Below are 17,974 nucleotides of genomic sequence, written 5' to 3'. Positions count from 1 at the left end.
AAGGAGATCAACGGTGGATAGAGCTTAAGCAATACTTGAAGAAGGAGGTGCTTGACTATGTAGCACTTAGAAAATTGTACAAGAGCATTCTGATAATTATGAATAAAACACATGTAAAGGCATGTTGATTATTTTCCCTTAAATGATACATATTTGTTTATTGATTAATATTGATCTAGATGATTGCCCAACTCACCAGTGCATTTTGGGCAACTGTTAAGAATTAAAATACAATATAAACACAATATGTATTATAAATACCCCAAAATACCATTCTCAGCCAAATAACACAACATGGCCCCAGAAAACACACTTATCAATAGTATAGACTCTAGTTGCCTTCATGTTGGACTGTAGTTAATGCCTTTCTCTAAAGAAAGATATAGTCGAATGAATCCAATAACAAGCTCTAGATAACTGGTGGTGTGTAAGAAGGACATCGAATGATGTAGGAGGCAGTGTTAGTCCCTCTTCCATGCCACATCATATGTTAAGGTGGGTGATAAATGCTTGTTTTCCCCCTAATATTGAATACTGGGTTGGAGAAGAAACAAAAGGCAGGACTTCTTTTAATGCTGGTGGATCTACTGGAAAATTGGCAAGGGTGAATTGACAACTACTGTGTACTACTGTATATTTTTTTCCTTAGATGCATGGTACAAAGAAAACTATATGAGTTATTGAATCATGTAATGGTTATTAGAATCAGAATCAGAATAGGACTGGAAGGGACATTGGAAGTCTTCTAGTACAGTCCCTTGATCAAGCAGAAGATCCTACACCATTTCAGACAAATGGCTGTCCAGTCTCTTCTTAAAAATCTCCAGAGATGAAACACGCACAACATCTGAAGGCAAGCTGTTCTACTGATTAATTATGTAATACAGAATAAAGCAAGCATTTATTTTAGTTACGGAATTGTTGTACTTGAATTGTATTTTGTTCTGTCTTGCCTTAGTGAGACTCCAGGGTGGAGCAAGATGTTGTGTCCGATATTCAATCCAATTAACTTCCTTCACTTTGAAATGGTCTTATGGTCTTGTTCTTTTGTTCTTGTCCACCCAGGCACAAACTGAGCAACTTGGTATCCAGTACAATGCAGTGAGCCATGTGCAGATCTGTACATTGGGGAAACAAAACAACCACTGCATAACTGCATGGCACAACATAGGAGAACAAACACATCAGGACTAGATTCAGCAATCCATCTACATTTAAAAGATACGGTCTTTTGAAGGCAGCAGTCCACATTTTGGACAGAAAGTACCACTGGTTTGAAAGAGGGGTCAAAGAAGCCATTTATGTCAAAATTAAACAGCCTTGTTTCAACAGAGTGGGAGGGATATAACATCAACTATCTCCAATCTACAACACAGTCCTTTCAAAGTTTCAAGAAGGCTCCACACCCATTTGCACCATTCAAGTGACCCTGGTGACACAGATAAGCCTTTAGGTGACCTTAATGACTTGCTAAAAGAATGCAAATGACCAGCTGTCTGCAAGGAATAAAAATCCTTCCATTTCCCACTATCCAGTCAGAGCTGAAGAAGCTTCTTGGATGAGAAGTGAAACATCTTCAAAGAAAAACCAGAAAGTCCAGTTGCCTCTTGAAAAAGTATCTTTGAGACAACCATGACCTGGATGACTGAGAATCTCCATAGACAGTGGATGGAAACTAACCAAGGAGAAAAGCAACCTAGAACTAAGGAGAAATTTCCTGAAAGCAAAAACAATTAACAGTGGAATTGCTTGCCCTCAAAAGTTGTGAGTGCTCCATAGCTGGAGATTTTTAAGAAGAGATTAGACAATCATTTGTCTGAAATGGGTTAAATCTTCTGCTTGAGTGGGGAGTTGGGTTAGAAAACCTCCAAGATCCCTTCCAATTCTGTTATTCTGTTAAATTTTCTGTTATTATTATTCTCTTAGGTAAACTGATTTTTTTACCACATTGTGCAGCTTTAACTTATTACTTAAAAGTTGAGCTGCATTACTTTTTAAACATATGTAATATCTAATTATGCTTTTTCTTTTCTTTCTTTTTTTACTGTATTTACTTTTCATGATTTCTACTTCCCTTCCTACAGGAATGAATGAATTCCAAGGAAAATCTACTCTTCATAGAAAAGGAAACTGAGGAAGATCAAGAAGAATAGTGTTAAATCTCTCCGGACATAGATGATATCCATGTCTAATATCTTCAAAATACATTTTTATTGTTGTTGGTACGTTCAGCTAATTTTATAAAACAATTTTCACCCAGGGATCACCATACAAAATCTATGTCAAGTATTTTTCAGAATGAATCCTACATCATGATGTTATATTGCATTTAAAGATGGCACCTTGTAGGAGAAAATATCTAGAGATATCTGAATTTGTCAAGTTGGAATGAAATTGTAGCCATTTTTAGCACTGATGTTTCAACATATTTGGAGGAAATTTTCATAATAGGAATAATAATCATAAGTACATAGTTTCTCTTTGTAGAGTTTATTTACATGCTACATAGTACAGGGAATAATTCCATATAACATCGCCTATAAGCAAGTTTTTGTCTTTTGTCTACCACAAATATATTTATTAGTAGCATTTCCCCCACTAAAATTTTTCATACAATAATGCAAATGTTATTTTCTCTAATGAAAATGATGGTTAAATTAGGCACTCTTTAGAATTGTAGCGGATTATGCAAGAGCCTAATTTTAGGGTCTTTTTCATAAAATTGGGAGGGGCATTGGAAATCCATTGGTATGCTCAATTCTGGATGCTACCCAGCATCAGTGAGGTCTCATGTATCTTAACAGTGAGAGGAAAAACAACATTTTGGGCAATGAATTGCATCAGACTTGCAACTGTTTACTTATGCATAGATACATGTTGTGACTCGGAGGTTTGAGCCTGCTCTGTTAGAGGACACAGACTTGGATAATGAGGAAGAGGAGGATTTGGCTCTGAGGTTTGAGTCTGCTTTGTTAGAGGATTTAGAATAGCCTTCCTCCCCAGGACTTTCCTCTTCAGCAAGACCTCCTTCCCTGGTTGTGCCTCAGGTGTCGGCAGATAACCAGGAGGGGGTATCAGAGCCTCTGACTGAGGATCAAGCTGGGGAATGTTGGTTTGATGTGAGGCAAAGACGCAGGCAAAAGCGTGAGATGCAACGCAGAAAGAAAGGACAAATCAGAGAATGAGATGAGGGACTGACACGCCCAACAGGGAATAAAAGTGGGTGCGTTAGCTCTGGGTTCTTGTTCGGGACAACGTGTTATTTAGTGAGAGAAGCTTCAGAATTATCCTGTGTGTGGTGACAGCTTGTGATTTACGTTCCTGCTTTCTTATCGGACTTGGCAAACAGCTTGCACGAGACTGCCAAGCATGTTCTCGGCTTAAGGAATTTAACCCTGTAATTACCGGACTTGCCTGCTTATTTGTGTTTCAGTTGGAAATTTGGACTTATTACTTTGTTTGTACAGGTGAGACATAACAGATACATATGGCAATGCCTTATTATTTCCCCGGAAGTAATTTTGAAAACATGAAGCAGCTTTGGCTAATGGATTATATTTATTCGGATTTATCTGCCATTCCAATTAAAGCAACCCTGACATGAAATTCAGAGTTAGAAGATGGTATGTTACAGAATTCAGATTCTGAAAATGGTATGTTACAGTCAGAAAAATCAAACCTTTCCTCCTTTTGGTTTTAACTGTAGACTATTAGTGCTGAGTTACTATGCTTGGAGAAATGAGAGAAAATCTTTGGATGCCAAAATCATTCAGGTATTCACTATATGCCTCTATTTTCCAGTCCTGCTCAAAATCATTATGGAATCATACATGTGAAAGGGATTAGATAACAGAATTATAAAGTCTGAGGAAAAGACGAAACAAATGGAAGATGTCAGATAATATACTTGTTGCACTTTGTTTGAGTGAAGGGAAAACATGTAAGGAAACATAGAAAAGTAGAAATGTGTCAGTCATTTGCTGTATCAGTTTAATTCAGTTTAGGGGAAAATAAACCTCTTAATGTTTTATCAAATCTAATTTTTCCCTTTTAAAACTTTCTATTATTTCTTCATTCTACTGCTACAAAGATTTTCAAAAATGTCTATTTTTTTCCAGCAGCATCCCTTTCCATGATATCTATTTAAGGAAATTTAAAACACTGAACTTTAAAGCTATATTTGAAATTCTACATTTCAGTTATTTTTTAATCTTTATTGCAGTTAGGCTATTTTAGTTTGGCCGAATATTCACATGCTGGCACTGATTATTAGGGCTGGAAAAATATTTTGTTTCCCAGGGAGATCAGAAGTTTGATTAAATTTGTGTTGTGAAAATTATTTTAAAATTGGCACTTACCCTGCATAAAAATTGAACACATTTATAGAGTTCTGTTTTGAGGAGCATTTGTTTTAGGAAAGGCAAGATGAGAGATGAGTTTAAAATCCGAAACATAATGGAAAAGAGAAAGATAAGTTCAGTGTTGGGATATATTGTATAAAAGAAAAAATATATTAATTTCAATATAACATTACCTATAGCTTAAAACTCCATCTTCTGAAAGAATAAATCATATAAGAAAGTAGAAAGGCCGCAAAATAGTGTAATAACTGCTGTAATATAAGTCATTAGTACTTCTAGGAAGAAAAATAACATATAATAAATTTCATTTTTCTATAGGAGAATTATAATGTCATGCCTAATAGAACAAGTATAATGAGTTTTGTTCTTCTGGGATTTACTGGAAATCAATAGCTACACATCACTCTCTTCTTAATATTGTATCTTTTTGAACTGATGGGAAATCTTCTGATTATTGTTTTAATAGCAATCAATAGATATCTGCATATCCCAGTGTACTTTTTTCTAATCAATTTATCTATTGGTGATCTTGCTATCACTGCCTCAATTATACCCAAATCTATAATAAATGCCCTCGTGAACTCCAAATGGATTTCATATTCTGAATGTGTGACGCAATTATTTTTCTATGTTTCTTTCCTATCATCAAATTTCTTCATTCTCATTGTCATGGCATATGACAGATACATTGCTATATGCCACCCACTGCACTTTATATTCATAATGAAGTGGTCCACTTGTATTCAAATGGCTGGAGGGGTATGGCTGGTTGGATTTCTGCATGCAGCTCTACACACAGGGAATATTTTTTCAATGCCTTTCTGCTCCAACATCATCAATCAGTTCTTCTGTGAAGTTCCACAGTTAATCAAACTCTTTTGTTCTGATCTTTACCTTGGTGAAACCTGGGTTCTTGTCTTTGGTTCATGCTTAGGGATTGGCTGCCTCTCATTCATTTTCTTGAGCTATGTGCAGATTTTTTCCACAGTGCTGAGAATGCCCTCAGTTGAGAGAAGGGAAAAGGCCTTCTTCACTTGCATACCCCACCTAATTGTGGTTTGTGTATTCATTAGCAGTAGTCTCTTAGCTCATCTGGTACTACCTGCAAATTCTCCATCTAGGCTGGATGAAATATTTACTGTGCTATATAATTTGGTTCCTTCACTGATGAATCCAATAAACTACAGCATGAGGAACAAAGAAATCAAAGCTGCTTTTTGGAAATTCCTTGGTTGGGGGAATCTGAGCAAGAAGTATTTTTTTAAAAAAAATTAAGATATAATTTATTCTGCCATCTAATGATGAAATTAAATATAATGATAATATGTAAATAGTTGAAGGTTCATAATTTGAGGTTTCTTTGTGTAATTTACTTGTTGATGTGATTTACACTAAATTGTGATTTGTTAGATATGGAAAATAAAAAATGTATTTGTATACCCTATTGTATTTTATTAACATGAAGCGTGGTACCACAATAAGTACAAGTAGTCCTTGACTTATGATCATTATACAATCTAAATTTCTGTCATAAGACATGATAGTCATAAGTCAAGGAGCCAATTTGACTGGCTTGATTTTATGATTATTTTTGTAATTTTAAGTGAACACCTGATTGTAAAGCAAATAAAATGGTTGTTAAATGAGTCAATGAATTTCTACAAGTATTTTTTTCTTCAGAAGTGTCAAAAAGGCCATAAAAGTAAGATTGTTGCCAAGGGCCCAAAATGTGATTATGTAACTATAGGTGGTTTCCACCACTGGAACTCCAAAACTGGGTCAAAAATAACTTCAAATGATTGCTAAGCAAAATTGCTTGTACTTAAAATATTATTCTTGCATTCTGTTATAATGAAGTGCTAGTATATGCTATACTTTCACTACTGGAATATATTCTGGCTATATAAACATGGAACTGTAATTAAGAACCAGTCAATAGCATTTTTTAAAAATGAATGTGTTCCTTAATGTCCTAAAACAGTATTTCTAGATGTGGAGACTCAGACATTTGAAAACTTGAGTATTAATCAGTGGTGGGATTCAATTTTTTTTACTACCGATTATGTGGCTGTGTTTTGGTGGGTATGGCAGGGGAAGGATACTGTAAAATCCCCAGTCAGAGGTGGTATTTGCCAGTTCTCTGAACTACTCAACATTTCCACTACTGGTTCTCCAGAGCTGGCCAGAACCCGCTGAATACCACTTCTGGTATTAATCTGTTTTCTGTTTCTGAATATAGCTGAAGAAAAGAACCCAATCAGATTTAAAGCACAACTTTAAAAAGCTGCTTAAGGGACCCAGGAAAACTGTTTTTAAAACCTAGGAAAATGATTGAAGGAAGGGGAAGAGGAGGGGAAGAATTAGGATTAATTCTTAAGCCCAGCAGCCTCATTGACATACCACTACAAATCCAACTCAATAAAGTGTTCTCACTAGACTTGCAATTTCATGGTTGAACTGACTGGCCTCCAGTTCACTTCATGTGGGAGATCTGGCCTCAGGCTGTTTAAGGAAATTTCTTTTGGATACAAAGATTGGCAAATGTATGTATGTGTGAACTCATGTGTACACTCAGAGCTGGCTGTCACTAATATACAGTAATACAGAAATGTAAATGACAAAAATTAAAATAAATTTTTATTTATTTTAAATAATGAAATTGAATTATTAAATTGTTCCATGAATCCCGCAGTGAGTTGGCTATGGTAAGTCGTCCTGTGGCAAGTTGTCTGTGATAAGTTGTTCTATGGTGAGTTGGCTGTGGTGAATTAGCTGCAGCAAATTGGCTATGATTAGTTGGACAAAGAGATTTAGCTGTTGGGGGTTCTGAGTCCATCTGGTTCCACCTTGGAAAAATAGGGTTCAAAACAAATAAAATTCACAGAAAAAATGATTAAAAGAGATAGAAAGGGGGAATTCTAAATTTTATCTATCTATCTATCTATCTATCTATCTATCTATCTATCTATCTATCTATCTATTTATTTATTTGATTTGTCAATTGCTTACAAGATAATAGGTATAAGTATAAACATGAGTAAGAATACAGAAAATAGGTACAATTAAATGGAGACAATAGGACAGGTACAGGAAGCATGATGGTGCACTTATGCACGCTCCTTGCAGACCTCTTAAGGAATGGGGTGAGGTCAATAGTGGATAGTTTGCGGTTAAAGGAGTGAGGGTGTGAGGATGTAACTATAGAGTCAGGTAGTGCATTCCTGGGCCTACTCCATCTGCCTACTTTCCATATCATAAAAGTATAAACCTATAGCATGCAAAAGGTCTATTTCACTTCTTTGGCAAATAATTGCTCAATTGGCATGAGTTTATTTCAAGAAAATGTTATTCTTGAAATGTAAAACACAAAATGTTTGTCATCCCCATGCCACCATATCTAGTCCAATTAACCTTATAATAAGTGCTGCCTTATTGCATTATAATAAGTGCTGCCTTATTGCATTATGGAAATTTAGTACAGAGTTATAGTGTCAGCCTTACTGGAAAGAGTAAACAAGAGTAAACAAGAAACATACCCAGATGAACTAATTCTACTTTATTGTAAGGCTACATTAATGGAATCTTGCAATTTCATTTTTCTCCCATCTCTTTTACACCCAAGAAATTAGAAAGGGTCTCTTTTGAGCCTCTTTCCCTACCCACTATCCAACTGAGGACAATGCAGTCTCTTCCCTAGTTAATGTCTCTGGGCCCACTCTCCCAAGGTCATTCCCACATACCTTTTAATCTCAATTTTTTGTAAATTTTCCACATATTTACTAAAATGTAAAAATGTTAGTCATTTCACTCTCCTACAAATACCTCAGTAAATCTAAATGAACTTTCAGAACATCAGTCAAAATTTTAGGGTAAGATTTTGTAGGTTTGTTTAGTGGGAGTTCAAATTAAGCAATATTTGATTTAGTGTGAATTGTAAGTTACTAATAGGTTGCATTTAATGCAACCCAAAATTCAGATGTGAGGCTACAATACGTGCAATTGATATTAGTATATGTGCAGTTGCAGTTGGAATTTTAGATACTGCTAATCTTCGAGTGTGCAAAATGAAGAAAAGGAAGATTGCATGAGAGGAAAATAATAGATTAAAAAATATTCTTTATTACATTACAGCAAAAATTTGTAATTGAACAACATGAACATGGCCATAGCAACATCAAAAAGGGACAAGATATAGGAATGCCTGAACTATGACAGAATTTCTTTATTTTTTTGCTTTCTGTAATTACTCTGTGATTTGGTTAATCATACATTTAAATTATAAGTATATCCTTTGGTGTAATATTTCATTAATACATGTATACAAAAATATATTACAGCTCACTGTAAAAGTGTTGCTAAAAAGCATTAAGAATTGTAAAGTTAATTTTTTGAAGCTTTTTTTCTGGAAACATTGTATTTCTAGTTAGAGCTTATAAAACTTATGCTTAGATCACTTTTTATTGTTCAACTGTTTGGAATCCCCACCATATATCTGACATCAGTACAATCGAGTGGGTTCAAAAGTGGCCATCACTTGAGACTTTCAAGAAGAGATTGGACTGCCATTTGTCAGAAATGGTGTAGGGTCTCTCACTTGAGTTGGTGGGGTTGGACTAGGTGACCTATAAGGTCCCTTCCAACTCTGATTATGTATTATCTGTTAAGTATTTCACAAGAAAAGTCTTGCACTCTTCTGTACACAATATAATTTTTTATGCTACTAAGCTCGAAATTCTCAGTTTGGATAACTTAGATGGTTAGACCACTTATGGCTAGACCTAGGTATTGCATACAAAATTACACGTAGTAATGTTCACCTGTAAATTACTTTTTCTGTTTTAATCATAATAATACATGCATGAACAAACTCTTTAAACTCAGTGTAAATCATTCTAAACTTGTCTGTAAAAATATGATTTCTGTAACAGAGTTGTCAAAGTCTGGAATGCCCTACCTGATTCAGTTGTCTCAGTTACAAGTTTTCACAGTTTCTGTCACAAATTGACTTCCATGAACCTTACTTCATACTTAAGTGGTCAGTAGATGGGGTGTCCATAAGTTCATTAATGGGGCTATTGTCCCTGTATTTTATTTTTATTCTATTATTCTTGTTTTTATTCTCTTATTCTCTTATATTTTGTTTGTCAAATTCCAATAAAATAAATAAAAAAATGCTTAAAATTGTTATTGCCTATTTCTATTCAGCTGCAACAAATTGCCATATTTTCTACAGAAATATCACTTAAATACAGGTAGTCCTTAATTTATGACTATCGATCATTGACTACCATTCAAAATTAAATTAGTATTGAAAAAATGATTTATGACCAGTCCTAACATTTAAACATCCCTATGTTGTATGATCAAAATTTAGGTGCTTGACAACTACATACATTTTGGATGATTGGAGTGTCCCATGTTCACCATTTGTGACTTTCACAACCAGCTTCTGACAAACTAAGTCAATGGAGCAATCCAGATTTGCTTAATGACCATGTGACTCACTTAACAACTACAGCGACTTGCTTGCTAATCATGGTGAGAAGGATCATAAAATTGAACACAACTAATTTAATGACTACCTTGCAGGTGATGAAATTTGGGTCCCAACTGTGTTTGTAAGTCAAGAAGAAGATATGATATAAATTCAAATAATATAACTATATCATGGGATTAATTAACTGCACCAGTTAAGACCTTATCTTTAATTTCCTTTAGAAACAAGGCAGACTATGAGAGACTCATTTTGATATTATAATCTCATGTGGTTAACTCTGTAAATATATTGATATGCTCAATCTTTGCTGTACTTACATGATGCCAGCTTCCAGTGATTTTTGTTCATCTGCTACTATTTCTTAATGATGAAGGAGAAAATTATAGGAATGAAATTTCATCATCTTTCAAAAACATATGACTCTAGCAGTTGATTCTGTTCAAAACCAGTTCTTTCCTCAAGCAAACTTCTAAGTGTCAAACATGTTAATAAAAAAGTGAGAGAAATATTAGATATGTGATAAATCAATGCAGAAGATAAAAAGACAATGGAAGATATCAGGTAATACTTTACTTGTACTTTGTTAAAGATTGATGGGAATATTGTAGAATATTCAAGTTGTGTCAGATAATTAGAAACTGATCTGCCCAGGCTACAGAAAATCAATCCGTAAATGTTTTATCTCTATCTTAAAGTCTTATTTTTCCTCTTTTGGTTTTCTGCTCAACTTTTTAGATATTTGTATTTATTTATTTCATTTTTTAAATAAATAAATAAATAAATAGTATTTCAGTTAAGCTGTGTATTTTTATGATATTGCTACACTGGAATAGTCAGTTGCCCCCAAATGGTATTTCTACATTTTCTTAGGTGTTTCTGGTGTCAAGTTTTTGATCAATATTTCTTTTAGGATGTTTAGTTGTAGTCAACTTGAACCATGTGATTCCAAAGATGTATTTAATGTAATGTTTCATCAAGTATAGCATTCTGTCTTCATGGAATTATCATAATTTACTGTGATATATATCTGGAAAAAAAGAAAAAGAAAGAAAACAAAGAAAGAAAATAAATGCTGAGCTTAATGCTGATTTAAAAAAAGAAACTCTTGTCTTAAAGTAATAATTTTGAATATGGTTATAAAATCTAGTTTCTTCCTATCTCTAAAACATCTACAGTATTTTGCAGGAGGAAGAGTACATTGAATACTAGAGTATAGCAAAATAAAATGACAATAATGTGATCTCTATTTAGATAGAAGCCACTTTAGAAAAGGCAAGGTGAGTACTGAGAAAAGAACTTGGGAGATCAGTCAAAAGAAAGAGATTTGACAGACAGCACAAATAAAGAAAGATAGGATTAGTATTATAAAAATACGTTTGGAATTTACATGTGGAACTACTGGGAAACACATGGCAAATAAGCAGAATTAATTCAATGATAAATAACATTCTTTTAAAAAAAATAAACTTTATTGTTTATACAACTAAAATGTCAAACAAACCATACACAACACACAGAAAAAAAGGAAATAGGAAACAAAATGATTAAAAACTAGCAATTCTATTATTGACAGTCCTATGATTCCTTGTTTGTTATCAATATTGGTGATATATTTACAAATACATCTTATTGCGAGTATATAATTACTACCTCTTTTACATCTTACGTTGTTTACTAATATATTTTCTATTTTTGTTCTATCCAGTCATATCAGCATTCCCAGCTTCTATAATATTCTGATGGTTCTTTTCCCTTAAGTGCTAATATTAACTTATCCATCTCTGCACAGGCTGTTATCTTCTGAATAACCATTTCCTCTGTTGGAATATCTGCTTATTTCCAACACTGTGCAAAGGTTATTCTGGCTGCAGTAAGAATGTGCAGTATTATATATTTGACTTTTTTAGAAATTTGTCTATTAAATATCCCCAATAAGAAGAATTCTGGTTTTAATTTAATTTGCTCCGCCGTTATTTCCTCTTCCTTCCTTTTTTTAATTCTATGCTAGTATCTTTGGGCTTCAGTGTAGGACCACCACATTTGAAAGAATGTTCCATGTTTCTTTTTACATTTCCAGCAATTTGGATTCATGTTAGGAGACATTTTCACTATTCTCAAGGATGAGAGATGCCATCTATAAAACATTATATATAGCATTTTCTTTATATGTTGCTTATTTTGTAATTTTATTATTCCTTGTCCAGACCTTTTCCCATTCTAATAATGTAATGCTATATCCTATGTTTCTATTCTAAGCTATCATGTTGCCTTTGACTACTTCCTCTTCTAATTCTATTTCTAATAAATAATTATAAAATTTAGTTATACTTTTTTTATCTGGGCCTAACAGGATTTTATCTAATTGTTGTAGCTTAGCATAAATTCCAAAATTTTTCTTGTCCTGTCTATATCTATTTTGAATTTGCAGGTAAGCCCTACTTGTAGCATTCTTTATGTTCAATAAATACTACAGTTTATCTATTAATTTTAGAAGTATTTATTATTTTGTAAATATTTTTTACAGAAGAAAGATATACTTTTCATATTTTAAGAACATTCATATATTTAAAAAATCAGAATGGTACAGAATGCTATTACGAATAATATAAACTGTTCATATTGTTATGAAATAACAGAAGTGGTCATACTACATGCTATAATATTGCAAGATATTATATGCTATTATTTGCTAATATGTGCATTTCATTTTCCTACAGCAGAGAATACAAAGTCCTGTCTAATAGAACAAGTGTAACACATTTTGTACTTCTTGAAGTTTCTGGAAATCGAGAGGTTCAGATTTTATATATCATATTATGCCTGATTACATATGTTTTTATTTTGGTGGAAAATCTCCTGATTATTCTTTTGGTAGCAGCCAGTAGTTATCTCCACAGTCCTATGTATTTCTTTCTCATCAACTTATCCATCGGTGATCTTGGTTGTACTTCCTTCATAATTCCAAAATCAGTATTTAATACCTTCATGAACTCCACATGGATATCATACTCTGAATGTGGAGCACAAATGTTTTTCATTCTTTTTTTCCTTACAACCAACCTATTCATTCTCACTATTATGGCCTATGACAGATACATTGCCATTTGTTACCCATTGCATTTTGCATCTATAATGAAGTGGTCAATTTGTCTACAAATGGCTGGATGGGCCTGGGTGATTGGATTTCTACATGCTTTGCTACACACCGGGAATATTTTTTCGATGCCATTCTGCTCCAACACCATCAATCAATTATTCTGTGAAGTTCCACAATTAATCAAGCTTTTTTGTCCTGGTTCTTATCTGAATGAAACCTGGGTTCTTGTCTTTAGTTCATGCTTAGGAGTTGGCTGCCTCTCATTCATTATCTTGTCCTATGTGTGGATCTTTTCTACTGTGCTGAGAATGCCCTCAGTTGGGAGAAGGGAAAAGGCCTTCTCCACTTGCATCCCTCACCTCATTGTTGTTTCCCTGTTTGTTGGTAATAGCTTCTTGGCTCATTTTGCTTACTTGATGCCAAACTTTCTTCCCAGCTTGGAGGAATTGTGTACTATACTATATACTGTGGTCCCTTCACTGATGAATCCAATAATCTACAGCATGAAGAACAAAGATGTCAAAGTTGCCTTTTGGAAATTCCTTGGTTGGAGGCATCTTGACAAGAAGTAATACAAATATTTTTTCATGTAATTATTATATAGGATAATGACAACTTGTAAAAAGATGAGGTTTCCTAATTTGGGTTATGTATGTAGTTTACTCTAAATCATGATTTGTTACATGTGCAGAATCAAATGTGTCAATATATATCATATTTTGTTTTCTTACATGAAATAGTGAAATTATGTTTCTCACATCCTGCTTTCTATACAGAACTAACTGAGATTAAGTTAGGGGTTAGAAGTCATAATGTTAGGTGTATCAAGTACTTTTGGATTATTTCTTCAGTTTCTTTTGTTCTTTATTTTGGAGGAGATACATTGATCCTATTACCCTTTAATTGATAATTTGGGTGGTGGAATAGAGGCGAGTCAGTTTTATTACAGTCAGTGTGAGTATTAAATTGTTCTTTCTACAGTTTGTTAAATCAGCCTGAGGATGTACTGTGATATTTAAATAGAGGGTATAAGAATGTAATTTCTATATCCAGTTCTCACCTTCAAAGAGAAGAATCACAATGCTGACATTTCCTTCTTGAATACAGTTGAAGTGGAAGACCTTCAAAGATCCTTCCTGCTCTGTTATTCTGTTACATGCTGTTGATTCTAGTGGTAACGTCTTGTAAAATTGTAATAGGCATTAAAAATATAAAAATATGCTCAGTGCTAGTTGATGACAATAGTCAATGAGGTTCTAGCCATCTGTACATTTTTCTAATGTAAAGAAACACAATACATTTGGTGATGAAATTGAAGAATTATATCAGCTTCCATCAAAACTTTGCATAATTATTTTCATGTGCACAGATGTTTTTAGCATTGAGTGAATATTCCATGTAGGATTGATTTCTGAAGGTTGAGGATGTTCTAAGTGGCCCCATGAAGTTTGCATCATAATAATATTGGTGACAGATATGTATTTATTTACTCATACTCATTTATTTACTCATTATTTACTCATTGGGCTCATACATTGTTCCAAACCAACCAATTCTGATATAGACCTGAAAGGTATTCATACAGTACAAATTCTAAATATCATGTATTTGCAGTTAGAAAACTGAACTCTTTTCTTCCCATTTGGTTTTAATTATGGTCTATTAATGTTGAGGTGCTTGGAGAAATGAAAGAACATTTCTGGATATCTTTCATTCATGATCAAAACCAGGTTTCCTAATTATAATTAAGTGTTGTTAAAAAATCCCAAGCGTGAAGTCTGAACCTGCAATTAAGAGGACAGGGTGTATGAGATCAGAAAGAATCACAAAGTCTGAAGAGAAGAAGAAAAGGAAATGGAAGATTTCAGGTAATGTATTCGAATGTAAATGCTGAATGTAAGCATTTAAAGAAAAATATACCATGCAAAAAAAGTATAAATTTGTAAACCTATGTACTGATTTGATTCAGTTTAGAGAAAATAAATCTATTAGTATTTTATTTCAAACTTTATTTTTTTTCCTTTAAACCTTTTTCATTTTTCTACTTTGAATGTTTTTTTTTTAATTTCAATCATCTCTTATGCACAAATGACTTTAAATGTGTATTTGAGATCTTGCATTTCAACCAGTTCATTGACCAAACTGGACAGTTTTACTAGAGAAGATGAAAAATAGTTTATTTCCCAGAGAGGCCAGAGGATTGGTGAAATTTGCATAGTTAACATTTGTGAAGGTGGCACTTGCAGTATAATCTGCTCTCTGGTTGAATCCTCCTTAAGAAAGGCAAGTTTGGAGATGGGAGATCAATGAAAAAAGATTTTCACACATAGCAAAGAAATAAAGGGTAATATTAGTGTGGGTTCATATAACTATGTTGTATAATTATTGCAAATTATATTTAATTTTATTATTAATATTTTAAATTGTATGGAAATTATAATTATATAAATTTCAATTTATTATGAGCTGTTTCTGATAGTTATGTTTTTCCAAAGCACTTATAGTAAGCATATCAGCAAATACAGGGAGAATAAAAAGCTGTTACACAGTTATAAAAGCATTGGTACTCTTAGAAGAAAAAGTATATTTTCAATGTGAAAGAAATCTGTATATAATTTACATTTCATCTTCCTACTGGGAATTGCATAATGCCATGTCCAACACTACAAGCATATTGGATTTTATGCTCATTGGATTTTCTGGAAATGAAGTGGCTCAAATTATACAGAGTAATGTCTTCTTGTTAATGTATCTTTTTATACTGGTTGGAAATCATTGGTTATTTTGCTGATTCTGTTCAATCGTTTCTTCCACACACCAATGTATTTCTTTTTAATCAATTTATCTTTTGGTGACCTCGGTGGGACATCTTTTATTATACCTAAATCTGTAGTTAATGTCTTCATGAACTTGAAATGAATTTCATATTCTGAATGTGTGACACAATTGTTTTTCAATTTCTTTTTCTTCCCATCAAATTTATTCCTTCTCACTGTCATATCTTATGACAGGTACATTGCCATCTGTCATCCCTTGCACTTTGCGTCCATAATGAAGTGGTCCACTTGCATTCAAATGGCTGGTGGGGCATGGCTAGTTGGACTTCTACATGCAGCTCTATATACAGGGAATATTTTTTCAATGCCTTTCTGCTCCAACGTCATCAATCAGTTCTTCTGTGAAGTTCCACAGTTAATCAAGCTTTTTTGTCCTGGTTCTTATCTGAATGAAATCTCGTTCATTATCTTGACCTATGTGCAGATCTTTACTACCGTGTTGAGAATGCCCTCAGTTGAGAGAAGGGAAAAGGCCTTCTCCACTTGCATTCCCCACCTAGAGTCTTTTGACTGCTGCGAAATAGAAAAAGTGATAAATAAAATAAGGAATTAGGTAATTTCTCATCTATTACATGCTTCGGATTTCATTCTCTCATCAGACATGGTTTATTGAAAGACTATCAATTTATGTTTCCATGTAACAGAGTTAGCAATGTAGCAAGGAATGTCAAACAAAGCAAAGTCTTTCCTATGAACTGTTTTTAAAAGAGTGTGTGCAAAAGAATAATAGTCTAAAATTGTTCCAAAATTCAATAATTGGATCAAGATTATAAACCTGAAGAGACTGGAGCATAAACAGAGAGCATATATAGAGTGTGTGTGTGTGTGTGTGTGTATGGCCCAATCTTTGATTTCCTTGCTGAACCTCATTGTAACTTATGCTGAGCTGGGAGATGACTGCAGAGATAAAAAACTTCTGGGTGAACAGCCAACCTTAGCCTAGCAAAGTAACTAATTTTTCCCAGTAACTTAAAATGTGAGAAATGAAGCTTTGAACTAAAATGTATTACTTTCCAAGCCATCTAAGTAAGATCTCTTTGTAGAGGCACTGAGAAAGTCATGAGCTTTGCTTGATATGAAATAATGTTTCCATAGCAATGATGGTCTTTGCTAGCTGTGTAATCTATAAAAGTTCAAGAAAAAGTTTTTGCATGTGCCTGCTTTTCTTTCTTTCTGCCTTGCTGTTTAAGGTGAGAGACTGAAAGGTCACCCAGTTTTGCTTTCTGATCAGAAAATAAACCTGATTATCAGTAGCCTCATGTTCAGAGTTTCATTGGATTTGTTAGACTCTGTGCTGCACTCGAAAAACCTTACATTTTTCCTGGCACCCAACCATGGGGCATTACAACTCAAGGGCAACATTCCCTTTGGGCGACTCCGATTGAGTCCCACGAGCCGTCATCATTTTTGGACAGATGGAGAGCCTTCTTGTTATCTCCTGGAGGAAACCGGACTTGGAGGATCTCGACATCAAGAGCTCTCCCAGGGCCCTTGGCCCTGGTGACTTTGTGACCACCGAGGATGGAAGACTCCACTGTGAGAGGACCATAATGCCCTGACTAAATCAAGGCACTGAATGTTTAGGAAGGAGTGGGAGAGAAGGGAGACCAGCTTTGTGGTGGTGAGTATAATTTCATTAGGGGGGAGGTGGGGAGTGTTGTATGAATGGAAGAATGAGATGGAGAAATTTCTGATAGAGGTTTGCTCCAATGTGAGTGCAGAGGAACGATCTGTGTTTTCGTTATCCCATGAGGGAAATGGCCGTTGACTTCCAAAGTGACAGATGAAGTATGCTTATTGAAAATTCTGGGGCAAGAGGGTCCCAGTCCGATGTATAAGGAGTGGGTGTAGCTAGCCCTGATTCCATACATACAATCTTGGTCCACAATCTCTGCCATGGCCAAAAGAAAGTTCCATGAATATACAAGAGATCAAAGCCTTAACTGACTATCTCAATGCCCAAGGAAAATTAGAGGAAGAACTATATGCAGGTTTCTTCCTTAATTTGGCACTAAGACAAGACATCTTGAAACAATGTCATCTTGACCCCGCCAGACTTTTGCCATCTAAAGTCTGTCCTGTTCAGAAGGGGGTGGAAGAAGAAAAATCTGTGCTGGAAGAGATTTTAGAAGATCAAAGGGAGGAAGAATTTCTACCTCCCTATAATCCAGAAATAAACAAT

General features: G+C 34.2%; 2 protein-coding genes and 1 pseudogene across 2 annotated transcripts; all 3 read left to right on the top strand.

The window, feature by feature from the left end:
- The first annotated feature begins 4,796 nt into the window (after nucleotides 1-4,796).
- LOC148124216 (olfactory receptor 14A16-like) lies at nucleotides 4,797-5,636 on the top strand. Its single transcript, XM_087917225.1, has one exon. The coding sequence runs from the start codon at nucleotides 4,797-4,799 to the stop codon at nucleotides 5,634-5,636; it is 840 nt and encodes a 279-aa protein (XP_087773351.1).
- Nucleotides 5,637-12,759: 7,123 nt separating this feature from the next.
- Nucleotides 12,760-13,527, top strand: LOC148124215 (olfactory receptor 14C36-like). Its single transcript, XM_087917224.1, has one exon. The coding sequence runs from the start codon at nucleotides 12,760-12,762 to the stop codon at nucleotides 13,525-13,527; it is 768 nt and encodes a 255-aa protein (XP_087773350.1).
- A 2,248-nt stretch (nucleotides 13,528-15,775) lies between these two features.
- Nucleotides 15,776-17,351, top strand: LOC148124214 (olfactory receptor 14A16-like; annotated as a pseudogene).
- The last annotated feature ends 623 nt before the right edge of the window (nucleotides 17,352-17,974 follow it).

This window comes from Pseudonaja textilis, chromosome Z, assembly GCF_049901715.1.
Source record: "Pseudonaja textilis isolate UNSWEBS1 chromosome Z, rPseTex1.2, whole genome shotgun sequence".
Taxonomy (NCBI): domain Eukaryota; kingdom Metazoa; phylum Chordata; class Lepidosauria; order Squamata; family Elapidae; genus Pseudonaja; species Pseudonaja textilis.
This window is presented reverse-complemented; position numbering and strand designations above follow the sequence as displayed.

Coding starts and splice junctions, on each gene's coding strand:
- LOC148124216 (XM_087917225.1), top strand. CDS start 4,797: ATGGGAAATCTTCTGATTATTGTTTTAATAGCAATCAATAGATATCTG.
- LOC148124215 (XM_087917224.1), top strand. CDS start 12,760: ATGTATTTCTTTCTCATCAACTTATCCATCGGTGATCTTGGTTGTACT.